Here is a 24,889-nt window from a genome sequence, read left to right as displayed (position 1 = left end):
CTTTACAAGAGATGGATTCAAAATACCATGAATCTCCTTTTTAACTAGGCTTGTATAAAAGGTGTGTTCCTGACTGAGCTTTTCAAAATGTTATAGGAGCAGCAATCCCAGATATACATTAATTTCTAATCAAAACCAATCTTCATTAGTCCTTTATAGAGCTACTCGCCAGCCCTAGTCTGCTTCCATTCTCTATTTCTGTTTCTTTCCATTTCCTTACCTTTTTAATATTATATCTCAGGAAATGCAGCTTTCCCCGCCGCCCGCCCCCAGATCAAGGTAGAGATTGCAGTAAGAACTATTGGGAAATGAAAAGTGCTTCCAAATATGGTATTTGCATCATATAAACAAACAAGCAGAGAAGACAAACATACACCATCTTAACTGATTCCACTGTGAAATACAGCCAAGAATGATGGCGACTTCTTCAGATAGTCACAAATGTTCCTGAGCCCAGGGAAAGGAAACTGGAGGGAAAGTGACAAATATCTTTCCATTTCCTACTTACTAGTATTTTTTTTTCAAGTTTGCCTTGTGAATGGGAGGACACTTTTTCTTCCCCCATTTTTTGTGGGAAGTATGGGATAAGGAGAATTTTTTTATTCCAGGATAATGTCTCTCTCTTTCCTCCTAAAAACATGATGCCTATATCAAGGGATTGTTTAGTAATGGAAAAACGGGATATAAATGAAACAAAAAAGGAATTGATTGTAAATTTGATAAAGGCAGCTACATTAGTGATGGCTAAATATTGGGGATGAAATTGGGATATTCAAAGGAATGAGTGGTATAATGAAATTTGGAGTATGGCAACAAATGATAAATTAACAATGGAAATTAAATTTTAAAAAGGTATGACCAAAGCAAACAATTATAATGAAATATGGGGGGATTTTATAAAATCAGTGTTGGTGGAAGGCAAAAGCAATAAACCTGCTCAATAATATATGTTGTTTTGGAGTGGATAAAGACACAAATGGAATATATTGTGTATCTTTTAGGTGTTAAAGATGAAGAAATATAAAGGGGTTCTCCAGAGGGTGGGGATGCACTGTAGTATTAGTTTTTCTTTCTTTTTGTATTTAGATGTATATGTACTATGTTTGCATTATTTACTTTTTAAAAAATAAAAAGGGGATAGTTTAGAATTTGCTTTCCCTTCCCCTTATTCTGGTCATCACAGCATCATGTGACCACAATTACAACTAGTGGGAAAAGAACCTGGTTGCTTTACTTCTAGCAAGCTATCCTTTCAGCACTACAGATAGGAATATAAATGCAGAAGGCGGATAGTAGTTTCATACTTCCCCCTCCTTTTATGACAATTGTTTTTATGTTTTAGAAGAACAGTAGAGGTACTCCATTTTATTTTATTTCCTAATTTATTTTATTTCTTATTTGCATGTAATGAAGGGAAGAGGATTTTGTTGCTCTGGGAACTTCAGTAGTTTAAAGCAGATCCACTATATGAAGGGCATTGTGCACCCTCCTATTGGTTAATGCGCTAACTGGCCAATGTTGTTCTTTGCTTTTTGTCCCTGCAGTAATTAATGGCACCACATACAACTAAAATGGTCTGAAAGGATTAGGGAGTGGAATCAGGGCCTTATGCAAATGTTTATAATATAATTTATAAATATAAAGTACAGGTATACATTTATTTGTTTGTTACACTGAAAGAGAGCTTTGCCATTTTGTTATACAAAGCATCCCAAAAGACGTCTTATTTGAAAACCAAGTCTTCAGAAAAATCACAATGTTGTAGGAATATGTGGCTGAATGATTGTGTGTTCCATAATACATGATAACGTATGGCTCTTGCTCTCCTATGCTATATTTTCCAATGAAACAGAAAACAGAAGTGGCCATGTATCATGCATTTCAGAGGATAAACTTCTAATTGACCTTCCTTTTAATTGAAGCAAGGCCAAGCCTTCAGAAAGCATAAAGGTAGGGGGCGATTACTGTCTGGTGGAAATACACTGGATGTTGGATGTCTTTATTTACGAAATAAGTGAAACAAGAATTGAACTCTTGTGTTCTTTGTTCACTCAGATTGCCTGTAAATATCAACAGGACCCACTGGAGATCTGATAACATTATACATAAAAGATGGCTTTTAAAAAAAAAATTTACGTATCTTTATGTGATGTACTTCTGTTTTTCTTTAGAAGGATTTAAAAAATAACTGAAGACAAATTACTTTAACACTGTATGTTTTCACAGTGTGTGTAAGTGGCAAGCGCTCACCATGAGTGGTATAATAAGAAATGGAGTTAAATGTACTATTTGCCATGCAGCAACTGTATCTTGTGCCTGAATATGCATATGTTAATGCAACACCCCCTCATAATATCTGTAAATGTTTTCTCATCCCTCAATATAATCTAAATAAGTAGACGTCTACCACCAGAAATCACTGCTTACACATACTTTGAAAAACTGGAATATGAATACACACACACACACACACACACACAAACAAACAATCAAACATATAATTTGAACATTTGAAGCAAAATGTTTTATTTCTAAAATAAGTACTCTACATGGCACTTGAAATGATCTCATATCTAGCTACCGGTATATCAAAAATAACTGATGAGAACTAATCTTCAGAAACTCCATTGCAGCACTCAATAGATAAACGTTACTTGAAAATAACAACAGCAAATTACAAGCTGAATGTTTGAAAAAGAATCTGTGTCAATATTAGTTCAATTACATTCAGGGAACAAGATCGAACAACACTGCGGGGGTTCATCAGAAGAAAAAAATCATTCTATCTACTATATGCATAGAATTACACTTACTTTATCTTCTCTTAGCAAACACCTGGTTTTTAAAAAAAAATAGTATACTATACATTTTGTGTTTTATTAAAGGGTGGTGAATTACTATTTCATTTTCTAAAACATTTCTGGTCAGAAAACGTTTTGTGAGAGATTTTAATGGAGAAAATGCATTAATCCTCACAATTTGGCTTGCAAGCAAGTTATTTATAACATACTTCAATATACAGTTCCAGTGCTATTGTCTACTATTGTTTCATGACCAGGTGCAGGATATTCAAACTGAGCCAACATGATTACTTAAAAAGTCCTTCATGGCTGTAAAATTAACTACTGGCATAATTTCAAGGTTATTTTTTCTTCAATAGCACTATGAGCTATTTCTCACAGAAATTATTTCAGTTCTTTGCAACTATCTCCCTCCCAGCACAAAAGGTAAAAGCCTACCCTTTATAAGATTATGGACTCTTTCAAGACCAATCCTAAACTCTTAGATTTCAGCCCAATGATGAAAAACAATCAAAACACAAACAATAAAAAGTTAGATTAAATTGTAATACGCAGGATGTTACCCAGCTTTATAATGACATTATGCATCTTATTACAATAAAAAGATTAAAAGAAATCAAAGAGAAGAGTGGCATGTATCTGGAAGAAAATGAGAACATTCATCCCGAGATACACAGTCTCATAAGACCCTAGCACCCATCTTTCTTCAAGAGTGGAGAAAAACCTTTGTTTTAGAGAACATTTAAATGAGGCAAGGATAGGGGTTGTATGTATGTGTGGAATATGCTTTTCTAGAGGGGCAGCTGCTATAACAAGGAAGACCAAGTGGATCCTCTTAAGTGAAACTGTTGAAATAATGGGACTTGCCAACTCTGTGTGATGATATACAATAGGCAGAAGCTATGAGAGACAGACAGTCCCCAGATAGACAGTGTTACTTGACAGTGAGATGGTCAACATATAAATTTAATGAATAAATCAATAATATCTGAGGGTCATCAACCATGTTCTCACTCAGAAATTATGTCTGTTCAGAATTTTAGATGCCTAAACTGCTTTTGTGTTCTAACATATTTTCTGGGTATGAAATAATACCTAAAATGCATTATTAATCTCTTTAACAAGAATATACTGTATACAATTATAGCATTATTGCCTGGCAGTTTAGTATAAATGTCAAAGGGAAGTTGGCTGACCATAAGTACTGCAGATAACTCAATCAAAACAACAGGTGTTCAGTATAAAAAAGATATGAAGAATGACAAAAGCAAACATTGTACAGTTCATAGGCACTTATTGTTAAAGGTGGGATAGGTATAAAAAGTCTGTAAAGATAAAATGATTCCAAGAAGCATCTGGCAAATATTTGACTGGCACTGATGCAAATTTGGTGAGGAATGCTGGGGCCTGCTAGAAACAAGTCAAAAATGTTTCAACAGTTTGAAGAACACCAGGGAGATGTGCTGTTATTAATACAGAGAAACTCTAGATTTTGGATAGAATCTTGGAAGTGGACTATCCTTTCTGGAAAATTAATTCTACTATAAAACTGTCAAAAGTGTTGCTTTGCATGACGCATGCTAATTTATTAACAGAACAGATAGCACAAAAAGTAATTATGGGGTTTGGTTTATTTATTCCTTAAATTGGCTAGATTCTTGTGCTGTGCTAAACCATAATGTGGTTTATTTGTTTTTAGAAGAAGGATGTTGTATGAACTCAGTTACTGTAATTTATTTAGTCATTGCTCAGGAACTTCAAAATGATATCTTCTAGGAAATATCTTTTTTGAAAAACAGTATCTAATGTAAGTTAGTGCAAACCATACAATTGTTGCCAGATAGATTTGCTATTTAGCTCTCACCATGGTAAACCAAAATAAATGGCAAAATTACACAACTATCTTGAAAGCAAGGCCATGCTCTCTGTGAGCTGGTCAACAATATCCAGGCTAAATGAAAAGTACAAACCATGCACATGTGGTTTTGCCTATAGATCAGACATTCTTGCAGAGAAAGACAGCAACCCAAATATATTTTCTTTCTCATATTGGGTTTTTAGTTAAGATATTAATAAACACTGGTACTGGGAAGAATGTGGCTAACACCCACTACTGCATGACATCATTTCATGATTCATATGATTCTGCAGCCTATACAGCAATTGTGATTTTAAGGCCTGATATGCTTATCCGGATGGAAGGACTTAAGCATAAATGCAAGAGTAGAAAACAATGCATGCAACACAATTGTCTTCTTTTGACTTTATGACTATCATGGATTTTGTCAGGGAAATTTATGAAGACTATGTCTAATGCCATTAGGAAAATCATTTATTCATTTACTGATTTACTTTATTCATTAGATTTTATCCTGATTATTTTAAAAGTCCAGGTGTCATAGTCTCACCTACACAAATTCAATGAAATAGGCTGGAATAAAAAAGTTGGTTCAAAATCTCCCATTACATCATTGAGAATGGACTTAAATCTGGGTCTCCTAAGACATAGCCTAAGGTCTTAACAACTACACCACACTACAAACTCTATCACACTGCTCTTCCACAATTATAGTCAACAATAGATGTAATACACTACAAGGGACCAACCATTTAAGTAGACATACACAGGATCTGCTATCATTTTAATATTAAATATATTTAGGCCAATGCGTATCTAAGGGGGCATCTACACCTACTTCACACCCGCTTTGACAGATTTCATGTTGAGGATAGAATGTTGTAAATAAATGCTGTTTATATTAATATCAACCAAGCTGACAAAAAGCATTTCAGATCTTAACCACTTTTCCCACATATGCCTATCTTTTAAGTATCTAATAATTATTGAGTGATGGCTGTGAAACAAAAATTCTGAAATGAAATTATGAAGAAATTGATCAGTGGCAGACTCTGAAATCTCATGCTTTCTGGGTTTGTTAGTTGAAAAAAGGTAATGGTAGCAGATCATGTCTCAAAATGCCCTTTCTGTTCTGAAGCATATTTAGAACTTACATTACAAATAAGAACTTTGGGAGGTATAGTTTAAAGGTTTTTTTTTTCTTTTGTTTTCATCCATACTATCATACTGACATAGAAATTTAGGAAAAGGATAATAATCAATGGAACAGCAGGTAAAAAGTTAGCATTTACTGTAATGAGAGAAGAACCAAGTTATTTAACAAACAGGAACATCCTGAAGCTTAATTCCACGAACTCTCCTATATTCTCAAGAATATCACCACATTTTAATTGATTTCTCTTCGTCTCTCTGTTTACATTTTGGAAGTTTTCTTAAACTTAGAGAAAAAGATAACTGTCATATTCAAAAGCAATAGCAATAGCACTTATATACCGCTTCATAGTGCTTTTACAGCCTTCTCAAAGCGGTTTACAGAGTCAGCATATTGCCTCCAACAATCTGGGTCTCATTTTACCCACCTCAGAAGAATGGAAGGCTGAGTCAACCTTGAACCTGGTGAGATTTGATCTGCCAAATTGCAGCTAGCAGTCAGCTGAAGTAGTCTGCAGTACTGCATTCTAACCACTGCACCACCTCGGCTCTATTGAATATATGAAGAGGTATGCAGCTTTATACAAACACACACATATCCACACACTCCACACATACCCATCCAAACGCTGCATAAAATATTTTTATGCAGCATCATGTAGCACATACTTCCATTAAAGAAAATTGTCAGCAGAGCCATCTGACTCAAGCATGCTAGTCAAATCACATGCTTTACATGTAATGCATGTTTAATCTCAGCAAAACTACTTACAATTCAATATATGTGATATGATCATCAAAGGACTATATCTAGCTAAAGAACAGACTTCTTTGGCTTCAAGCTTTGTTTGTTTGTTTGAGTTGTATTATTAGATGTCTTCTATTTGTTCCAGAAAAGCATTCTATATAAACTGTAGCAAAAAGTGAATATTTCAGAAACTGGTAATGCCAAGAATATTGCTGACAGCCACCATACACATTTGTTACCGCATTCTCAGCACAAGTGCCGGAATGAACATCTGCAGTGTAAAATTCAGCCCATTAGTTCCTGCAGCTTGTTAGCATATTTTAATACTGTGTTCACAGCTTTCTATTTCCATCAAGGTGTTACTAGGTGTCAGACTCTGTATTCACAAACTTTACTAATACTATCCTATGTCCTTCTATTCTGTATTTGACAAGATCAAAAGGGAAGGGTGAATCAAATATCCAACTGATATTAAGAAGATCTTCAAACATACGTGAAGGAAAAGAAAGGGTTTCATTCTTCCTGATCCTACAATTCTTTGTCATGTCCAAAATGAATAGTGAGATTAATCAAGTTCTCCAAATTAGCTACTGGTTCATACTACAGAAGATTTTGCAACAAAGATTGTGTACAATCTTTAAAAGTAGATGTATCTTAGAAGTACATAAACATGTACAAATTAACTTCTCCAGAGTATCTACGAAAGTATTTATTTTCTGACAAATTGTATCTATCTAGAATTCCATGACATCAAATGAATATACCATGTTTCTTATTTCTATTTATTGCATCCTCTTTTCCCAACTCCTAACCTAATCAAAAGTCATGTGTTATATTCTCTGCATAGCAAATAGGAAAAAAAGTGTGGAGAAGCAGTTATGGTGACTCAGGTAGGAGAAGGAACTAATTTCTACTGAAGACTCCATAAACCCAAGAAATCAAAAATAGTAAAACTAGAACTATCAAAATCAGCCATATCACTATTAATATGCCTTGAGTTCCAATTCATGCAGAAGCCAAAAACACAAAAAGCTTCAGACATCCACACTAAATGCTAAGATATCTGTTGGTGGTTGACAAAATTGGAGGTAATATTGTGAAAAGAAGGGATCATCTGGAGTGTCCAGGAGTGATTTGTGTAATTCCTGAACAGAAATAGAATTTGCATGCCTTGAAATTATTCACCAACCATTTCAAAAACACAAGAAAAATTAGTATTATAATGGATGCATTAGCTTTTACTCATAATTAATTATCCAAAATGTTCCTATGAGACTAGGCTGTCATTACCATAAAACTAATATAATAGCAGACTTCCCCCCTCCCCTCCCAAAAAGGATTTCATTTCAATCTGCAAGTCCCACTATTTTGCAATTTTTTTCTGATTGCTTTTCTTCAATACTAGCAACATTCAGAGTAGCAGAGATGGGTACATGCCGTATAACATGCAAGACTTAAAAATTGTCACTAAAAGACAAAAAAAGTCTGGGTAGTAGATTGGCAGTACCTGAAGACAACAGAACCGAAGGGAAAAAAACGGAGAAGGCAAAAAATACAAAGACCTGCAAACAGAAATAGAACAAATAGGGCAAAAGAAAACAACTGGAGCACCACTTGAACACCATTGACAAATTCACTGTCATTCAATTATGAAAGCTGTGACTTTATTTGGAAAGTCACAGCTTTCATCCTGTGACAATACCCGTAACATCAGCAAACATCCATGTCTGACTATCCCAGGTCCTTGGGAAAGACTCGACAAGCAGATGCCAAATCCAGTCTGAAAATCTGGCTGACTGTGCAATGGATAATAATAGAATGTTATTTTGATGCTGATAACGGACCAGTGTTATCTAGTAAACCCAAAGACTATACACCAGCCGGAAGATTGAAGGCGGAGTCTGGTGAGTGTCAAAGCTGCTGTCCTATGAAACACAGAGCATCCAAGGCTACATCAGTAAAATGAGCTGCTGAGAGAATATCTGAGGCAGCAGCAAATATGGGAGGAAGATCAAGCAGAGGAAGTGACATGGCAAGACCCTGCATGGGATGTTCCATTGACAGCCAGCTGAGTGGCAGGCATTGGAAAATCCAACCAGTGGCTGGAAATGGCTTGACTAAAAGGCAGAACTGAGGTCCTGATCATTACAGCACAAGAACAAGCCCTAAGCACCAGATCCATAGAAACCCCACATAAGGCAGGATCTGAGGTACAGATTATGTAGAGAGGCCTCAGAGTCCAATACAAGGTGCCAGGGTGTAAGAAGCAGGTGGGAACAGCATATGCTGAATGGCACAATCAAGTAACTGCCATTGTATATGGCAATATCTACAACATGTATGGACTAGACTCTCCCCCAGCCCCAATGCAAGATTCCACAGAAGGTTGTGAAGACTAACAGGGCTAAAATCCTGTGGGATTTGCAGATCCAAGTGGCCAATCAACCAGAATCATGGTATAGCCAAGAACCAGAAGATAACAGTGTTAATCGCTGTAGTAGTGCAAAGTGACAGCAACTTCAGGGAGGAGAATGAGAAGCTGGAGAAGTATCAGAGGTGAAGGAAGAGTGTGGGATGTGAGGATCCTAGAGAGGATGTGGAAAGTAAAGGCCAAAGTGGTGCTAGTGGTGGTAGGGATATTTGGGGGTTTGATCCTTAAGATGGGAGAGTGGCTCCAACAGATCCCAAGAACATCAAGGGTCCCTATCTAGAGGAGTATACTGCTAGGAAGAGAACCCTCAAGCTCTCAGGTTTCTGGTAGAAGCTGCCCATATCATTCAGAGGGGGGAAGAAGGTAATTTGTTTATACTGTATATATAATCAACAGATTACAACAACACTTAATATCTTGCCTCCTATTTTCCTATAGCAACAACACTAAAAGGTACATTGGTCTAAGAGAAAAGCAACTCCCCCAACACAACCCAGCCAGCTTTTGGGTTTAAGGGACATCTAAAATTCACACTTTTCCAGTTTCTATGCCAATACCTTAACCACAACACCAAACTGGCTCAAATGGTATCTCATTTAGATTAAAGGAATAGAATTAGGGAAAACAACAAAATGTCTTGGGTTGCCCTATTGATGCACAGTTACATTGTGTAAAATAAACTTAAATTAGGCTATCAGCAGCCAATTCATTACAGGTAATTTGGTAAAACAAATACAAAGTGATAATTAGATAGTTATTGAGCCTAGTTTAAGGAATAACAATTCCAGCCACGGCTTAAACTTCATTTTACTTTCTTGTTTTAATGTGGGAAAAGACAGTAAAAAAGTTACAAAAAAGAAATGGAGAAAAGAGACAAAAAGACAAAATTATAATACCTATATATAAATTCGAACCCAATATGATTCTGTTTCAGAATCATAACAGATATATTTCATTACGCACTATATCAGTTTGATTATAGATAGTCCTCGCTTAACGACCCTTTGTTTGAAATTATGATATGCTGAATGAAGGAGCCTATGAATCATGCCTTGAAGGTATGCCCATTGCAAGTTATGTACTCCATGGTACATAATACAACAGGTTGCCAAGCCCTCTATGATCATGTGATTTTCATTTGCCATCTTCCCTACTGGCTTCCTCAGAAAGTCACTGGGGGAGCTGGCAGGAAGGTTACAAACTGCTGCTGTGAGGAATCTTTTGAGGATCGACGGAAGGACGAGACTGGAGCCAGGACTGACAGAACAAGCAGTTTATTCATGGTAACTATTTACAGGCGATTCAGCACCTTCCCTGCTTGACAGCTATTTAAACGGAGCTGTCAAGCAGGGATAGCCAATGAGCGCGCCCCTAGCGGCTAGCAACAAGCGACGCCATGCCCCAGCCAATCAGGGCGCCACCTGGCTTGTTGCTAGCCGCCAGGTCGTAAGTCGAGGACTTTCCGAGTCCTCAACAGAATCCCTGTTGTCTCTGGGGGCTGGCTGGCTGAAAAAGGTCTGTCATGAAATCCAAGCAGGATTTTGGCACACAAGTTTTGTGGGATGGGGCATTTACCAGCCAGCTCCCAGAAACAAAAAGATTGTCTCTTATTTCTGAGGGCTGATTGCAAACATCCTATACTGCAAATACTCCATACCAAAATCCTACCTAGGTTTCGTGACAAACCTTTTTTTAGCTATACTCTTTGAGACTGAAAGGGTTGCCTACCAGAGTCATTCAGCCCCATATGGGCACAGTTGTTCTGGCAGGCAGCTCTCTGAGGGGGCAGGAACTGCCTGTCAGAGGGTTTCGGCCCTGCATGAGGCCTAGTCCCTAGGGCAATTCTTTGAATGCAAAAGAGCTGCCCTTGGAAGATTTGAACTCATGCAGAACAGAATTCCTGTGGCAGGCAGCTCTTTCACTCCATCTTAAGATGCTAGGAGATCACTTAATGACCACAACTAAGAGTGCTGGGATTGCTGCCATTGAGCAATCGTTGAGCAAATCACTCATATGATGTCTTGTTTAACAACTGTTTTGCTCAATGACTAATGATTCCAGTCATAAATTGTGGTTGTACGTTGAAGATACTGCTAAGAAGCTGCAAAGGAAATGCTTGGAAAGCAGCACAATAAAACTATCTTCATCCCAATAGGATTTAAAGTGGCTCATTAATAATAAACAATATTACTTAATGTTTTCAATGGGAGACAACAACAGAAATTTCCTCTAAGCCACACTTGACATGAGATGGGCAGCATATAAATTTCATAAATAAAAAAGAAATAGCAAAATAAATTTAGAAGAATTAATAATATTTGATTATCTTATATTTCAATTTTGTGTTGATCTGAAATAAAAAAAAAACCATGGGGAAAATCTGAAACAAACTTGTTCAATAAGTTATGCATAGTACACCAACTTTGCTAGCTTTCCTGTTTCTGCATGTCCCACTTTCAAAATGTCATTTAAAAAAAGATGCTTAACAAAGGAACACATTATGTTCTAGCATCTGCTATGTGATTTTAAAAAAACATTTCCTTGAGTGGTCCTTAGGAAAAGGAAATATCCTATTTGAGTTCTAGGCCTAAAAAGGATACAGAGAAATTTTTGTGGGATCAGGAAGAGAGGTAATGAATGACTACTATTTCCTATTTATAGACTTCTAAGTAAGTGCTAAAATTTCAAGTTTCTCCAAATCTTGTCTTGAAACTCTTTAAACACTGGTCTTAGTTCTGATTCAGAAGGGCCAATCAAGCTCCAAACTGATTACCATGTAACTGCCCTTGACTTGCCAATATTAAAAAGCTTGCAATATGTTTCCCTTCTGCAAAATTTGAAATTGGTTATCTTGTTCTCCCTAATGTAAATCACATACTGTACCAATATCCTACAGATTCTTGCTACATTTCAAAAAATACGCATTATCTAAAGAAAGAAATACATAAAGTTCAACTTAAGGCTAAAAGGCTTTTTAGAGAGTTGTATTATCTCCTGGTCTGATGTCACTGAGTCATTAAACATGCACTGTGAATTTTTATATATTATTTTGTACAATTATTTGTAGAATCTTAAAAATCCTAGAGTTATATATGTAGAATAACAGACAGACTTTTCTTTCCTTTAAAATTACAATGGTACACGGTACTAGGCTATTCTCAGTCTTTTTCATTGTCAAAATGGGATCCTATTAATATTTCACACTTTCTGAATAGCGGGGTTCTCCATTTAGCTGGAACTGTAAGTTTGGTTGGTTCAACAAACTTTGAGTGGTTTAGTAAAAAGGACTCGAAACAGGTTTGGGAATAAAAGAAGCCGTAACGTGTTCTTTTCTGCACTTCAGCCCTACATAAATTAAAATGTCATACATCATTGCTAATGAATAAAGAATTTTATTTTCAGGAGAAAAATGCAGGCAACTTTCAGTGTTCATTTCTCAGGCTCACCCTGAGCCATGGAAACTCAGTAGGTGAGTTAGTTTATCTCACTGGACTATCATTGTACAGAAATAAGTGGCAGGAGGAAACTATATATTTAATGCCTTGAGCTGCTGAAAAAGACAGGATGTAGCTTTAACAATAGAATAGAACGGAACACTTTATTTGGCCAAATGTTATTAGACACAAAGAATTTGTCTCACTAATTAAAAGATATTACAGATATATTTCCCCAGTGCATTATTTTGCATAACTGCTTCTCATTCTGATATTTTATGTCTCAATTCTCCTAACTTTGCCATGTTTAACTCTTTTCTAGGTATAGTCTAATGTTGCCTCTGTCCTAGACTCATATCCTGCAGTCCTATCTTTTTTCAGTCAGATCCTGTCAAATCTCTTCCAAGACATACTTCTTCAAGGAATCTAGGTCAACTCCCAGAGGTACTCTCATGACACAACTTGCTGGTTAAACCCCTGACAAAAGATAAACAGAGAAACATAGTTTGCATCAAAAGAATTCAGGATCTCTATCTAGTTAAACATGCAAGAGGAAAGAGAATAAAGAAACAATGCCTTCAACAACATTATTATGTTAAGAACAAAACTGCTTCTTAGTTTCTAGCAGAAATTCCAAATTGAAGCTTTCCTTCATCACTGTTACAACAAAAAGAAAAGGGGGTGGGTGGGGGGTTGCCATATTTTGAATTTCTGTTCATCATGCTTCTAGTAAGGACAAAGAAGTACTAGAAACGCTCAACACTATCAATCTGTGTTATGATTCAGTCCACATCAATACCACTAAGAAAATATGCAAAAAGTGTCAAAATTCTATATATGGAACTTTTCCTATTTCTTCCCACTTCTGAAGCATTAGCAAATAAAGGATCGGTTTTGTTAATATAGTACATAGATAAGACTTACTTTTATTTTCTTTGTACAACCTGCTTTGTACAAAAACATGCAGAATCTTGTTTTGGCCTCAGTGTATTTCAGCAATAATGACAGAATTGCTCCTGGTAAATCTAATTGCACAGGTAAATGAACAAGATTTATTATGATTTTATTATTCCACCTTTAATGTTACAAATTATATATACAAATTATATTTTTTCCTGACTATATACTTCCTACTTCATTATCAACCAGATTAGAAATATAAAATATAAAATTCTAAAATAAATGGTCTTCATAATAAAATAATAAAGTTAATCTGACAATCTGAAATTAATGCAGCTATTAGTTGAGATTTAAACCAAACTAAGCTAAAGAAGACAATTTTTTTCAATTGCATCCCATTCCTAGCTCCTATTTGTCTTTTTTGGGGGGAGGGGGAGAAAACTACCCCCTATTTGTCTTTTTTTGGGGGGGGGAGAAACCAGACATGTCTGAGATATTTATGTTTTGTTTTTTTCTTGTTTGGCATTTAGCCAGTGGGGATGCTCAAAACAACCAGCAAAATCTATCCAGCATTTTATTATGACTTCCCAGACACATTTATCATAATATGATACCTGTTAGTTAAACAATTAATGAAGGCAGATGACCTAGAATGACTATCAGGAATGTTGGAGTCTAATTATGCCAGTCTCTCCGAAGAAGAAAATATTTCAGTAAATTATTGCTCAGTTACTTATCAAGTGTAGGTTAAAAAGGTAACTAAAAAGTGCTGTGCACACTTTTTATAGTAATATCAGATCGCTTTTCTGCTCTCCATTACTCCACCTACAATTATGCTGAATATTTCAGCAACAAATTGTTGAAATCAAAATTTATGTCTATAATTCTGCCCTATTCTTTCTCCCTAACATCTAGTCATAGATAAGTTTCAACTGAAATAGGTTTTGACCTGTTATCAGTAACAGAGGGCCATTTCTCAGGCCTGATGAAGCGTAATCTGCATTGATTGTTATCTGATTAGAAGAGAATGCAGTTTGGCTTCCCCCCCATTACTTAAACCAGCATCTCACTGTTCGTCCTTAGAGACTACAGCTTCACTCAGGCAGAGAGTGTCTAGACAGTATTCATGATCCATCTGTCTGGCACAGCCAGGCTCATGGCAAACTCTATTAGAACTGGATTTTTTTTCACTCTTTCTCTCTCATTCCTCCCCCAATATTTTTTCCCTTTGTGAAGCATAATCTGACACTGAAAATTACTATCATTGTTGCAGTTCTTAAAACAGCAGTGTCAGACTTTCATTAACATCTATGCCAGACGGCTACATATTGAAATAAATGGAAGAGTAACCCAAATGAGGGTCAGCCCTTCATGCAGCACTTCTGAAAAGAAAGGAGAGAGAGAGGGAGAGAGGGAGGGAGGGAGGGAGGGAGGGAGGGAGAGAGAGAGAGAGAGAGAGAGAGAAAGAGAAAGAGCGAGCAGCCATCTATCTCATACAGGAGTGGGTTCAGCAGGCACTACTGCCGGTTCACTCCTGTGTGAGCCATGCACAAGTGCGTGCTGTGCACGTGCGTGTTTGCTATGCATGCATGCGCAGTGCTATTAAAATTGTTCTGCACATGCGCAGAACTGAAAAACAAGATGGTGGCGCCTATGGCGCTACCTGGGGAACCGGTTCAGGGGCATGGCAGGTCTGGGTCACTGCTGGTTCCAGAGATCTAGGCAGCCAAACCACTACGGGTTTGGCCAAACCAGTCCGAACCAGTAGGTACCTACCACTGATCTGGTATAGGTAAACAGTACCCTTCAAAAACTCCCTGTGTAAACTACATGCAGATAATGTCCTCATTGTACTATAAACATGTTCTAAATCCTTTGGAATGTATTATAAGAATATCTCTCTGGAATATTTAAAAGGTGCTTAACCTACAAAATATATAAAAATATACACACATTTCCACAAAATTCTATTAATGCTGCATCTGACATTATGAAAAAGATTCACAAAATTTAGGGAGTAGTGCAGTGGTGGGTTTCAAAAAATTTTGGAACCTCTTCTGTAGGTGTGGCCTGCTTTCCGGGTCCACTGGTGGAACCTCTTCTAACCAGTTCGGTAGATTTGACGAACCGGTTCTACCAAATAGGTGCGAACTGGTAGAAACCCACCTCTGGAGTAGTGTATGATATAGTTTTCAAATACATCACAGACAGTGATAATAACAATGTGATTATTTTACACTTGCTTTTTAACATTTAAGTACTTGAATGGAACCATAATTTTATAATCTAAGATTTTCATTCCTATTTATACAACCTGGCTACATTTCTGAACCATAAAATGTGAGGAAAAATTCATGTTACATTTATCATATCTGTGAAATCTATTGTACCTCCTGGAGCAATGTCATGAAATACAGGCTGAATGAAAATAATGTTCGCATAACAGCGTCAATGTTTTTACAAAAATATTATTAACAATCTATAGGGCTTCATAGTTAATAAGTAGAGTGTAGCAAATCTCTGGATCAGATTTTTTCTCTCTTTCACTAATCTTTTTAGCAAATTAATAAGCTATTTTAAATTATTTAACATTGGCCTTTCACTTGAAACTTGATAATCCTTGCAAAAAAAATATTATCTGGTTATCTACCATCTCTTATTTATTTGACCAAATAAACTACCATCCATCTATCTACTTCCCATTTATCCTTGGTCGAAATAAGTAACTTCTTATTCATTTGAGTTTTATAAAACGTTAATATAAACTACTTCAATTGGATGCAGAATATACCTAAGATTATTTTAGTATGAAGTAATGCAACAGACAGTATAGCTAAATTTTACTGATATATGAGCAGAAGCCTTACTCATCAAAGATTTCTTTTGTAAATCAGCAAGGAGTTGATAGTGCTCCTTACTTCAAGCACACAAATTAACTCGTGTACAGTGAACAATGGCAATACAATAAAGGTGCAAAGATTTCTTGCAGAATTATTGCTTTGGGCTACAAGGGCATGGAAGAGAAAACATGCGATTAGACAGTAAATTGAGTAAGACAGAATTCTCAATCAATGTTTTGAATTTACCAATCTGCAATTCAATCATTTCTTCCGTACAGCTATTCCTCTGTATTATCTGTATTCTCAGAGTCTACATGCTGTGACCCAGAATAGAAAGTGAATTTATATTCCCCTACAGTGGGTAATATGAAAAAAAGTTATAAGACCATATTGACATATTTGCTTTCCTTGCATCCAAGCTGCAAAGAATATTGACTATATCTCTTTGTCCCAAATTTTCTATGGTCTTAATAATAGAGCACGGCAATCATTTTGAAATGTCAAGTTTTACAACCATTAAAGCATAATGCACCAAATGTGGCAAAACCCACTATGATAAATCCTTACCACTTCTGTCATCAGTATATTTGGTTGTTAAGTACTCCTCACAAAGGATATATCTAATGCAAAAGTACAGAATGCTATAATTAAAGTAACTGTAAGAATGCATTAATTAATTGTGCTGCTGAATGAGCAGTATTTCACCTCCCTTGTAATTTAAAACTGCTGGGCAAGTTGTTCTATCACTGCACCTGGCCCAATACTATCAACATGTGGAATGCTTAAAAACATCTGGAATCTATTAATGCACAAAATCTAGCATCCTCCCTAATCTGGCTTCATGCCAAGAAAGCCTACATGAAAAGAAGCTGGAAATTCACAATGTTCTGTTTGGTGGGAAAGGAGGTGCAGCAAAAAAACACTCTGCTCAACAGCTGATCAGCAAGATAAACCTTTTGAAGAAGAGCTCTGTAGGAATGGTCACAAAGGAAGATGGGTGATGGAAACACAAGCAGCACTCAGTTGCATGCATCAAACTGAGCAATGGATAAGGATGGAGAATAAATCTGTGTCTATGAATCTATAGACATTTGAAGAATTCTGCCATTATGTACAACTGTAAAACAAAAAGTTCCTACTCAAAAAATTAGTTTACAAAGAATTATTAACATATATTTTGTTATTGAGAGGTATATGAAATCACTTCAAATTTAAAAGGTATTCTACAAATCTAATACAGGGAATCCTCAATTTATAACATTTGTTTATTAATCATTTAACGTTATGACAGCCATGAAACAGCTGATGTACTTATGTACTCGTACTTATGACTGACTGTCATAGTGCCTCTGTAATCATGGGATCACGATTTTGGAACTTGGCAACCAGCATGTGTTTACAACCATTAGAACATTCCAGGATTGCGCAATTCTCATTTACAACTTTCCTAGCGGGCTTCCAGCAAGCAACGTCAAAGGGGAAACTGGCAGGGAAGGTCACAAATCACAATCATGCAATGTCTTTCTTAATGACTACGGTTTGATTTGTTTAATGATTATGACAAAAAAGGGTAATAAAATTAGGTGCAATTAATGACCACAGCAACCAATTTTCCAGTCCCAATTGTGATTGTAAGTTGAGAACTACCTGTGTTCAAATCTTTAAATGCTTTAGACACATCTACAGTTTGGGTCATAAGACAACTGCAACTCCTTGTTAAAAGGACTCCAGTATAACTCTAAAACCTAGAATTAAAAAAAACACAAGGAAGCATGGAGATAGTGGAAATACATCAGTGAGCATTTCCAGTCAGGTGTCACACTAAGGTAAAATCCATTGGCAGAAATTCAGATTTGCAGCAAGAGCAAATACAAATACAAAATGGGACAGATTCAACCCCTTCTCAATGATGGAATATAATATGGAAATTCTCTCAGCTAAACTTGCACTATGAACACAGTGCAAGACCATGGTCAGAAAACTTCTTTGCTAATATTGCCATCCTGTGAAATACCCAAACTTGCCATTTTCATTTTGTAAAAACCAAACAGCATCATGTATTCAAAGTTTCTTCTCCAAGGAAATGACATGCTTTCTCAGTTACCTTCCAATTTATTAGACATTTTTCATCTCTGGTATGTTATAGGAACTCATGATTCCACACTGTCATCCCATTAAAGACCAACAATTAATTTACAATCAAAGGCAAGATTTGTAGATCAGACAATGTATACACAAATTCTGATTGTTAATAGCAATTGCACTTAGACTTAAATACCACTTCACAGTGCTTCACAGCCCTCTCTAAGCGGTTTACAGAGTCAGAATATTGCCCCCAACAATCTGGGACCTCATTTTACTGACCTTGGAAGGATGGAAGGCTGAGTCAAACTCGAGACGCTGAGACTTGAACTATCAAACTGCTGGCAGTCGGCAGTTAGCAGAATTAGCCTGCAATACTGCATTCTAACCACTGTGCCACCAAAGCTCTTAAGGTTAATATGATGGCTGTGACACTAGAGCTCTATGTGCTTGTTAAGATGCTTCAATTAATTCATTTTTAAACATAGTATACATGCTTATATATAAGCCACCAGTGGACAAGCCAGCCCTTGAAATTCTAACCAAAATATCATGAAAAATGACTCACCTGCTAATAAATGCTCAAATTTTTCATATTTTAATGTTTACAATTGATATGTTGTTTCATTATAGTTTGGTTAAAAATTGAAGGTTAGCCTACCCATGGATGGGTTTACATACAAATATATACGGGATATGTGGGTACCTTTAAAAAGTACTTTGTTGCCGCATATACTCACAGATTAGCCCATTTGCTGATAATCCTAACTCAATTTTGGGAGAATATTTTGGCACCTAAAATTTTTTGCTTATCTGGAAATATATATGATATTATTCTAAACAACCTTTTCAAAATCCTTGAACAAAAACATAGGATTTCTCTTTAATTCAGCTACTAAATTCAACAGGTTTGTATTCTACTCTGAAAATAGAGATTATATTGTCTCTTATTTTGCCTGTGTTATTAAATGTCTTATAAAATATTAATCTTCATTATTTAAAGCATAATTAAAAAGAAAGTCATTATCTTATATAATCTTTTTGAATAATATGAAGGAATGCTTACTTTGATGCTAATCAGAAAGACTACATTATCATGGAATATATACCATATTACCGTGTTTCCCCGAAAATATGACATATCTGAATAAGGCCATGCCACATTTTTCTGGTGGGCAAAAATATAAGCCCCCCAGCAAATAAGCCCCCTGGACAACCCCCACCTCCAAGCCAGGCAGAGCGCCCTTCACCAACCTAGCAGTATCCAGAAGGTGCCAAGCTGCGGGAACCAGGGGGAGGCAAAGGTGATCGCATTACTTGGTGCCTTTGGGCTACTGCTAGGTTGGTGAGCAGTGCTGTGCCCAGCTGAAGAGGGGGGTTGCCGGGTGGCTGTTCTCTTGCGAGCGGGCTCCCAAAGCAGCGCAACACAACAGCCATGAAGCAACCACGCTCACAAGCAGCCACCCGTCAAACCCCCTTTCCAGCCGGGCACAGCACCATTCACTGACCTAGGGGTATCGCCAAGCCGCGTGAGTGCCTGTTCGCCGCCGCCTGGCTCCTGCGGCTTGGTGCCTTCGAAATACCAGTGAATGGCACTCTGCATGGCTGGAGAGGGGGGTTTGATTTGATTGATTTGATTTATTGCATTTCTATGCCGCCCCATTCCCAGAGGGACTCAGGACGGCTTACAAACCAAAGTAAGGGGGAGGGAATACAAACAGGAGGAAAAACAACGGGCAAACAACTACAACAATTTAAAAACACTCAACAACCACACAATTCGAGCAGGGGCGGGGAACTCGTCAGCCCCAGGCCTGTCAGAACAACCAGGTTTTAAGGGTTTTGCGGAAAGCCTGAAGGGTGGTGAGGGTCCGAATCTCCACGGGGAGCTCATTCCAGAGGGCCGGAGCAGCCACAGAGAAGGCCCTCCTCCGGGTGGTAGCCAATCGGCATTGGCCAGTAGATGGAATTCGGAGGAGGCCTAATCTGTGGGATCTAATGGGTCTGTTGGAGGTAATTGGCAGCAGGCGGTCTCTCACGTACCAGGTCCAATACCATGAAGGGCTTTATAAGTGACGACTAGCACCTTGAAGCGTATCCGAAGACCGATAGGCAGCCAGTGCAGCTCGCGGAGGATAGGTGTGACGTGGGTGTACCGGGGTGCACCCACAATTGCTCGCGCGGCTGCATTCTGGACAAGCTGAAGTCTCCGAATGCTCTTCAAGGGCTGCCCCATGTAGAGCACATTGCAGTAGTCCAGTCTTGAGGTCACAAGGGCACAAGTGACTGATGCGAGGGCCTCCCGGTTCAGGTAGGGGCGCAATTGGTGCACCAGGCGGACCTGGGCAAATGCCCCCCTGGTCACAGCCGACAAATGGTGTTCTAAAGTTGCGTGAGCAGCTGTTCCACTCTCCCTCACATGCCTCCCACCCTCATGATGCCCTGGCCCAGCTCTCCCTGCAGAGCCAGGGCACTGCCGCTGCCGCTGCCGGCACCACCACATCCCAGCATGGTTTTTTCTGCAGCTTCCAAACTGAGTCTTCCGGCAGTGGCCGCTCTGGGCGTATGCTCTATGGTTGTATGCTCTGCCAGCAGCTGGCCCACAACCATAGAGCATACACCCAGAGTGGCCACTGCCGGAAGATTAGGTTTGGAAGTCGCTGAAAAAGGCATGCTGGGATGGCGGCGGTGGCAGCGGAGGTGATCTGGTCCTGTGGGGAGAGCTGGGCCAGGGCATTGTGAGGCTGGGAGGCACGCAAGCGGGAGCAGAACAGCCGCTCATGCAACCCCCCTCTCCAGCCATGCAGGGTGCCATTCACTGGCATTTCGAAGGCACCAAGCTGCGGGAGCTGGGCAGCAGCGAACAGGTGCTCACACGGCTTGGTGGTACCCCTGGGTCAGTGAATGGCGCTGTGCCCGGCTGGAAAGGGGGTTTGCTGGGTAGCTGCTCGTGAGCGTGGTTGCTTCATGGCTGTTGTGTTGCGCTGCTGCGACAGTGCAACATGGCCATTCGCCCATGAGGCTGTGCCTGGCTCTTTGGGAGCCCGCTCGTAAGAGAGCAGCCGCCCGGCAACCCCAAAACAATAAACCCTACTCTCATAATAAGGCCCAAGCCATATTTTGTCGGTAAAAAGAAAATAAGACCCTGTCTTGTTTTCGGGGAAGCACGGCAGAATTTCTCTGCATTTAAAACTTAATGTGAAAATATGGTTTATAATTATATCAAAATAATTTGTAGCTGTAGCTGGGCAGAACTGGACAGAAAAAACATTAAATGTACATCATGTTTTAGATACTGTATGTGCCAGCCTGTAAATACTTAGATTTTCAGCAAAATTAAAACTGGACAAAATCCAAAGAACCCTCTTTAAGAGTCTGAAGCAAATTACTTTCTCTGTTTTAAAAGGTCAAAAATCTACATATATCTAATGGCAGACAATATGTATGAAGAGCAGTCTAGTTTTACTCAGTCCTTCTGTCAATGGATGCTAATATTTGGCTGCTTGCCACATGGATACTCCTACTCCACCAAGATAATCCTGAAACCTCCATCACTGACAAACTGTTAGCCTCTTCCGTTTTCTGAATATTGAGCATATTAGCATCTATTGATTAGCATGAGAAATTAGTGCTGTAAACCAGTGCCCCCCCCCCACCTTTTGGACACCAGGGACCGGTTCTGTGGAGAGAGGTTTTTTCACTGGCCAGAGGGGGGCTTCGCTTGTTTGCATGGCCTGGTTGCTGGCATGCTGTGGCCCGGTGCCAGTCCATGGACTGTGGACCCCTGTTGTAAACGATTAAATTCCCAGTGCCTTCTATTTTGCTGAAAATTTCATGTACTTTCATGTAATTTCATGTAAAGTATAGCAACTGAGAAGAAAGAAAATGATAAATCACAACTATATGTTTTATTCTCTGCTGTAATAACTACATACAGCGACCAGTTTCTACTTCAATTCCAGTATCCCCCCAAAGTACCAGCAATAAAAAATAAATATAACAAAATTCACAACAAACTGTATAACTGGCAAGTACTCACAGCTGAAGATGCTTGGAGGTGGATGTTCAGTTACAAGTAAGCAGTTCTCTTCATCGCTATTATCCCCACAATCATTCTGTTCATTACAGAGCAGTGAGGCACGATATAAGCATTTGCCACTGGTGCAGGTGAATTTGCACTCTGAAAAGGTACACAATAAAAGGAAAGCACAAATGAATACAATCTATTTTCTATTTCATTGTATATCAGATCTGTAGTCTGTAATACAACTTACCGGTACTCAATACACATGTAAGTTATGACAGTAAAGGACTTTTCTACTCATTTGATCATTGAACATGAATGTTAAACTACAATACAATTTAATAATAATTTAAGCGGCAGAAGGAATGTCAGCATAACCATATTCATCACTAATACATTAGACATTTACAGTCAACAATGTCTGATACCCACACGAGTACCACTTATTTTCCTGGCTTGTTGGTCGGCTACTCCCAATGCATTCAAGAGTTGTTTAAATCACTTGCTCACATTTATTACTTGCTTACTGACTGTTCATCCAGTAGCTATTCAGTACTGCAAGGCCCAATGCAGGCCACATGGGAGTTGGAGCTGGGAGAGCCAAGATCATGATCATTGAGTGTGGATGACTCACTTAATGACCATTAGAAGACTTGGTCTTAGACTTAGAATAACTCTATTGTCACTTTAAATGTACACTAATCGGTGTACAGTAAAATGAAATTTTGTTGCACATAGCTCTTAAAGCATTACCACCTCTAATATATACTATATAAACATGACAAAATAAATAAAATAATAACATAACATACCCCCGCATACCCACATATGTTATATGACACACAGAAACAACACAGTCTAGTTCGGATGTATACATGTATATGGTGAGAAAAACGAATCTTGAGAGTTTACCAGACAGATGGCATAGCTGAACAAATATGGTAGCCCTGCTATAAATACTTTGAAACCTCCTCCCAGAGGGGAGCAACAGAAACAGACCGTAAAGTGGGTGTGAGGGGTCTCTAATAATGCATTGAGCTCTAAGCATAGAGTACTTATAAGCAGTATCTTGAATAACAGTGATTAAAACACTCACAATTGTGCTTCTGTAAAAAGTGGCCAGGACAGAAGGAGAAATATGTGCTCTCCCCGTCCGACACAGGAAATACAGATACTGTTTTGCATGCTCATTAAGGATGATGTGTGGAGAGACCAATTCAGTTTGTAGTTATCTACATCCCTAGATATTTAATACTGTTGACTACCTCTATAGCTACATCCTTGACTCAAGTGGAGTATGACTATGCTGTCTCCTTCTAAAATCTACAATGATCTCCTTTGTTTTATTAACATTTAGAACCAGGTTACTTTTATTGCACCAGTCCACCAGAACCTTCCCCTCTTCCCTATAAACACCTTCATTGTCATCCTGGATAACACCCACCACTGCCGTGTGATCCACAAACTTCACAATTTGATTTGTAGCAGATTGGCACAGAAGTTGTAGATCATCAAGGTGAACAGTAGTAAACTCAAGACACAGCCCTGTGGGGAATCTGTACTCAAGGAGATGGAGTTGGAAACTTTTCTTCCAACTCGCACAACTTGGGACCTATCAAGAAGGAAATCAAGCATCCAATTACATAAAAGAGTATTAAAACTTAACAGGCCCAGTTTGTTCACCAAATGCTGAGGAATGATTGTATTGAATGATGAACTAGAATCAACAAGCAGCATTCCCACATGTGTATTCTTCTCCAGGTGCGCCAAGCTAAAGTGAAGCACACAGGAAAGTGCATCATCTATAGAGTGGTTCTTCCTATAGGCAAACTGTAATGAATCAAATGTAGGGGGGAGGCATGAAACCATATAGTCCTTTACCAGTCTCTCAAAACACTTCATCATTATGGAAGTGAGTGCAACTGAATAGTAATCATTAAGGAATGTGATTATAGTTTTTTTGGGCAGTGGTACAATGATTGTGTTAAAACATGACGTAACCACTATTACAACTTACAACCAAAATTCCAAACTCAGTTGTGGTCATATGTCAAGGACTATTTGTCCTGCTTGTTTTGTAGTTACTGTCAATCACTACAAGATACGTATTTGTTTATCATCCTCACAGGAAATTGCAAGCATATGGGTAGAATTATACTTCACAATCTGAGTCCAGAGCTACTCATTTCTCTGCACTGAGAGCAAATTTCAAGCAAAGCAGGGATCCCTGTAGAGGCAATTGAAGGGGCTCATGAGATAGTTTCCCATTTCTTTCCTGGTCAAAAAAATGCTCTATTTATAAACAAAGGTTTGAATCCAGATTTAACAAAATTGCACTAGGAAAGAAAGGAGACAAGAACCTACATTTTCAATTCTTTTTTTGCCCTTGTTCTCCAGTCCTTTCTGCCCTGAAGGATTAGTTATACACCACCCAGAGTCACTTACTCAAGAGATGGGCAGCAATATCAATTAGATAAATAAATTAGGGAGGCACTTCAGAGACATAAGATAAATGATACTGGAAGTTGTAGAAGAAGAGCAAATAGTAATCATTTCCCTCTTCCTGTCTACTTTATTTTATTTTGATGGCTCAAAGGAAAGAGCTTTTCTGTTTAAGGA

General features: G+C 38.1%; 1 protein-coding gene across 1 annotated transcript in view; it reads right to left on the bottom strand.

The window, feature by feature from the left end:
• Positions 1 to 24,889, bottom strand: part of LDLRAD4 (low density lipoprotein receptor class A domain containing 4) — a 302,586-nt gene that overhangs the window by 126,243 nt on the left and 151,454 nt on the right. Inside the window, exon 5 of the mRNA XM_087707312.1 lies at positions 22,286 to 22,426. Coding sequence (XP_087563438.1) covers positions 22,286 to 22,426 — 141 coding nt within the window. The remainder of the gene's footprint in view (positions 1 to 22,285; positions 22,427 to 24,889) is intronic.

This window comes from Thamnophis sirtalis, unplaced genomic scaffold (assembly GCF_051295495.1).
Source record: "Thamnophis sirtalis isolate CommonGarterSnake01/CBP01778 unplaced genomic scaffold, rThaSir2_p1.2 scaffold_2, whole genome shotgun sequence".
NCBI lineage: Eukaryota > Metazoa > Chordata > Lepidosauria > Squamata > Natricidae > Thamnophis > Thamnophis sirtalis.
Note: the sequence above shows the minus strand (reverse complement) of the source record. Positions and strands in the feature narration are given on the sequence as shown.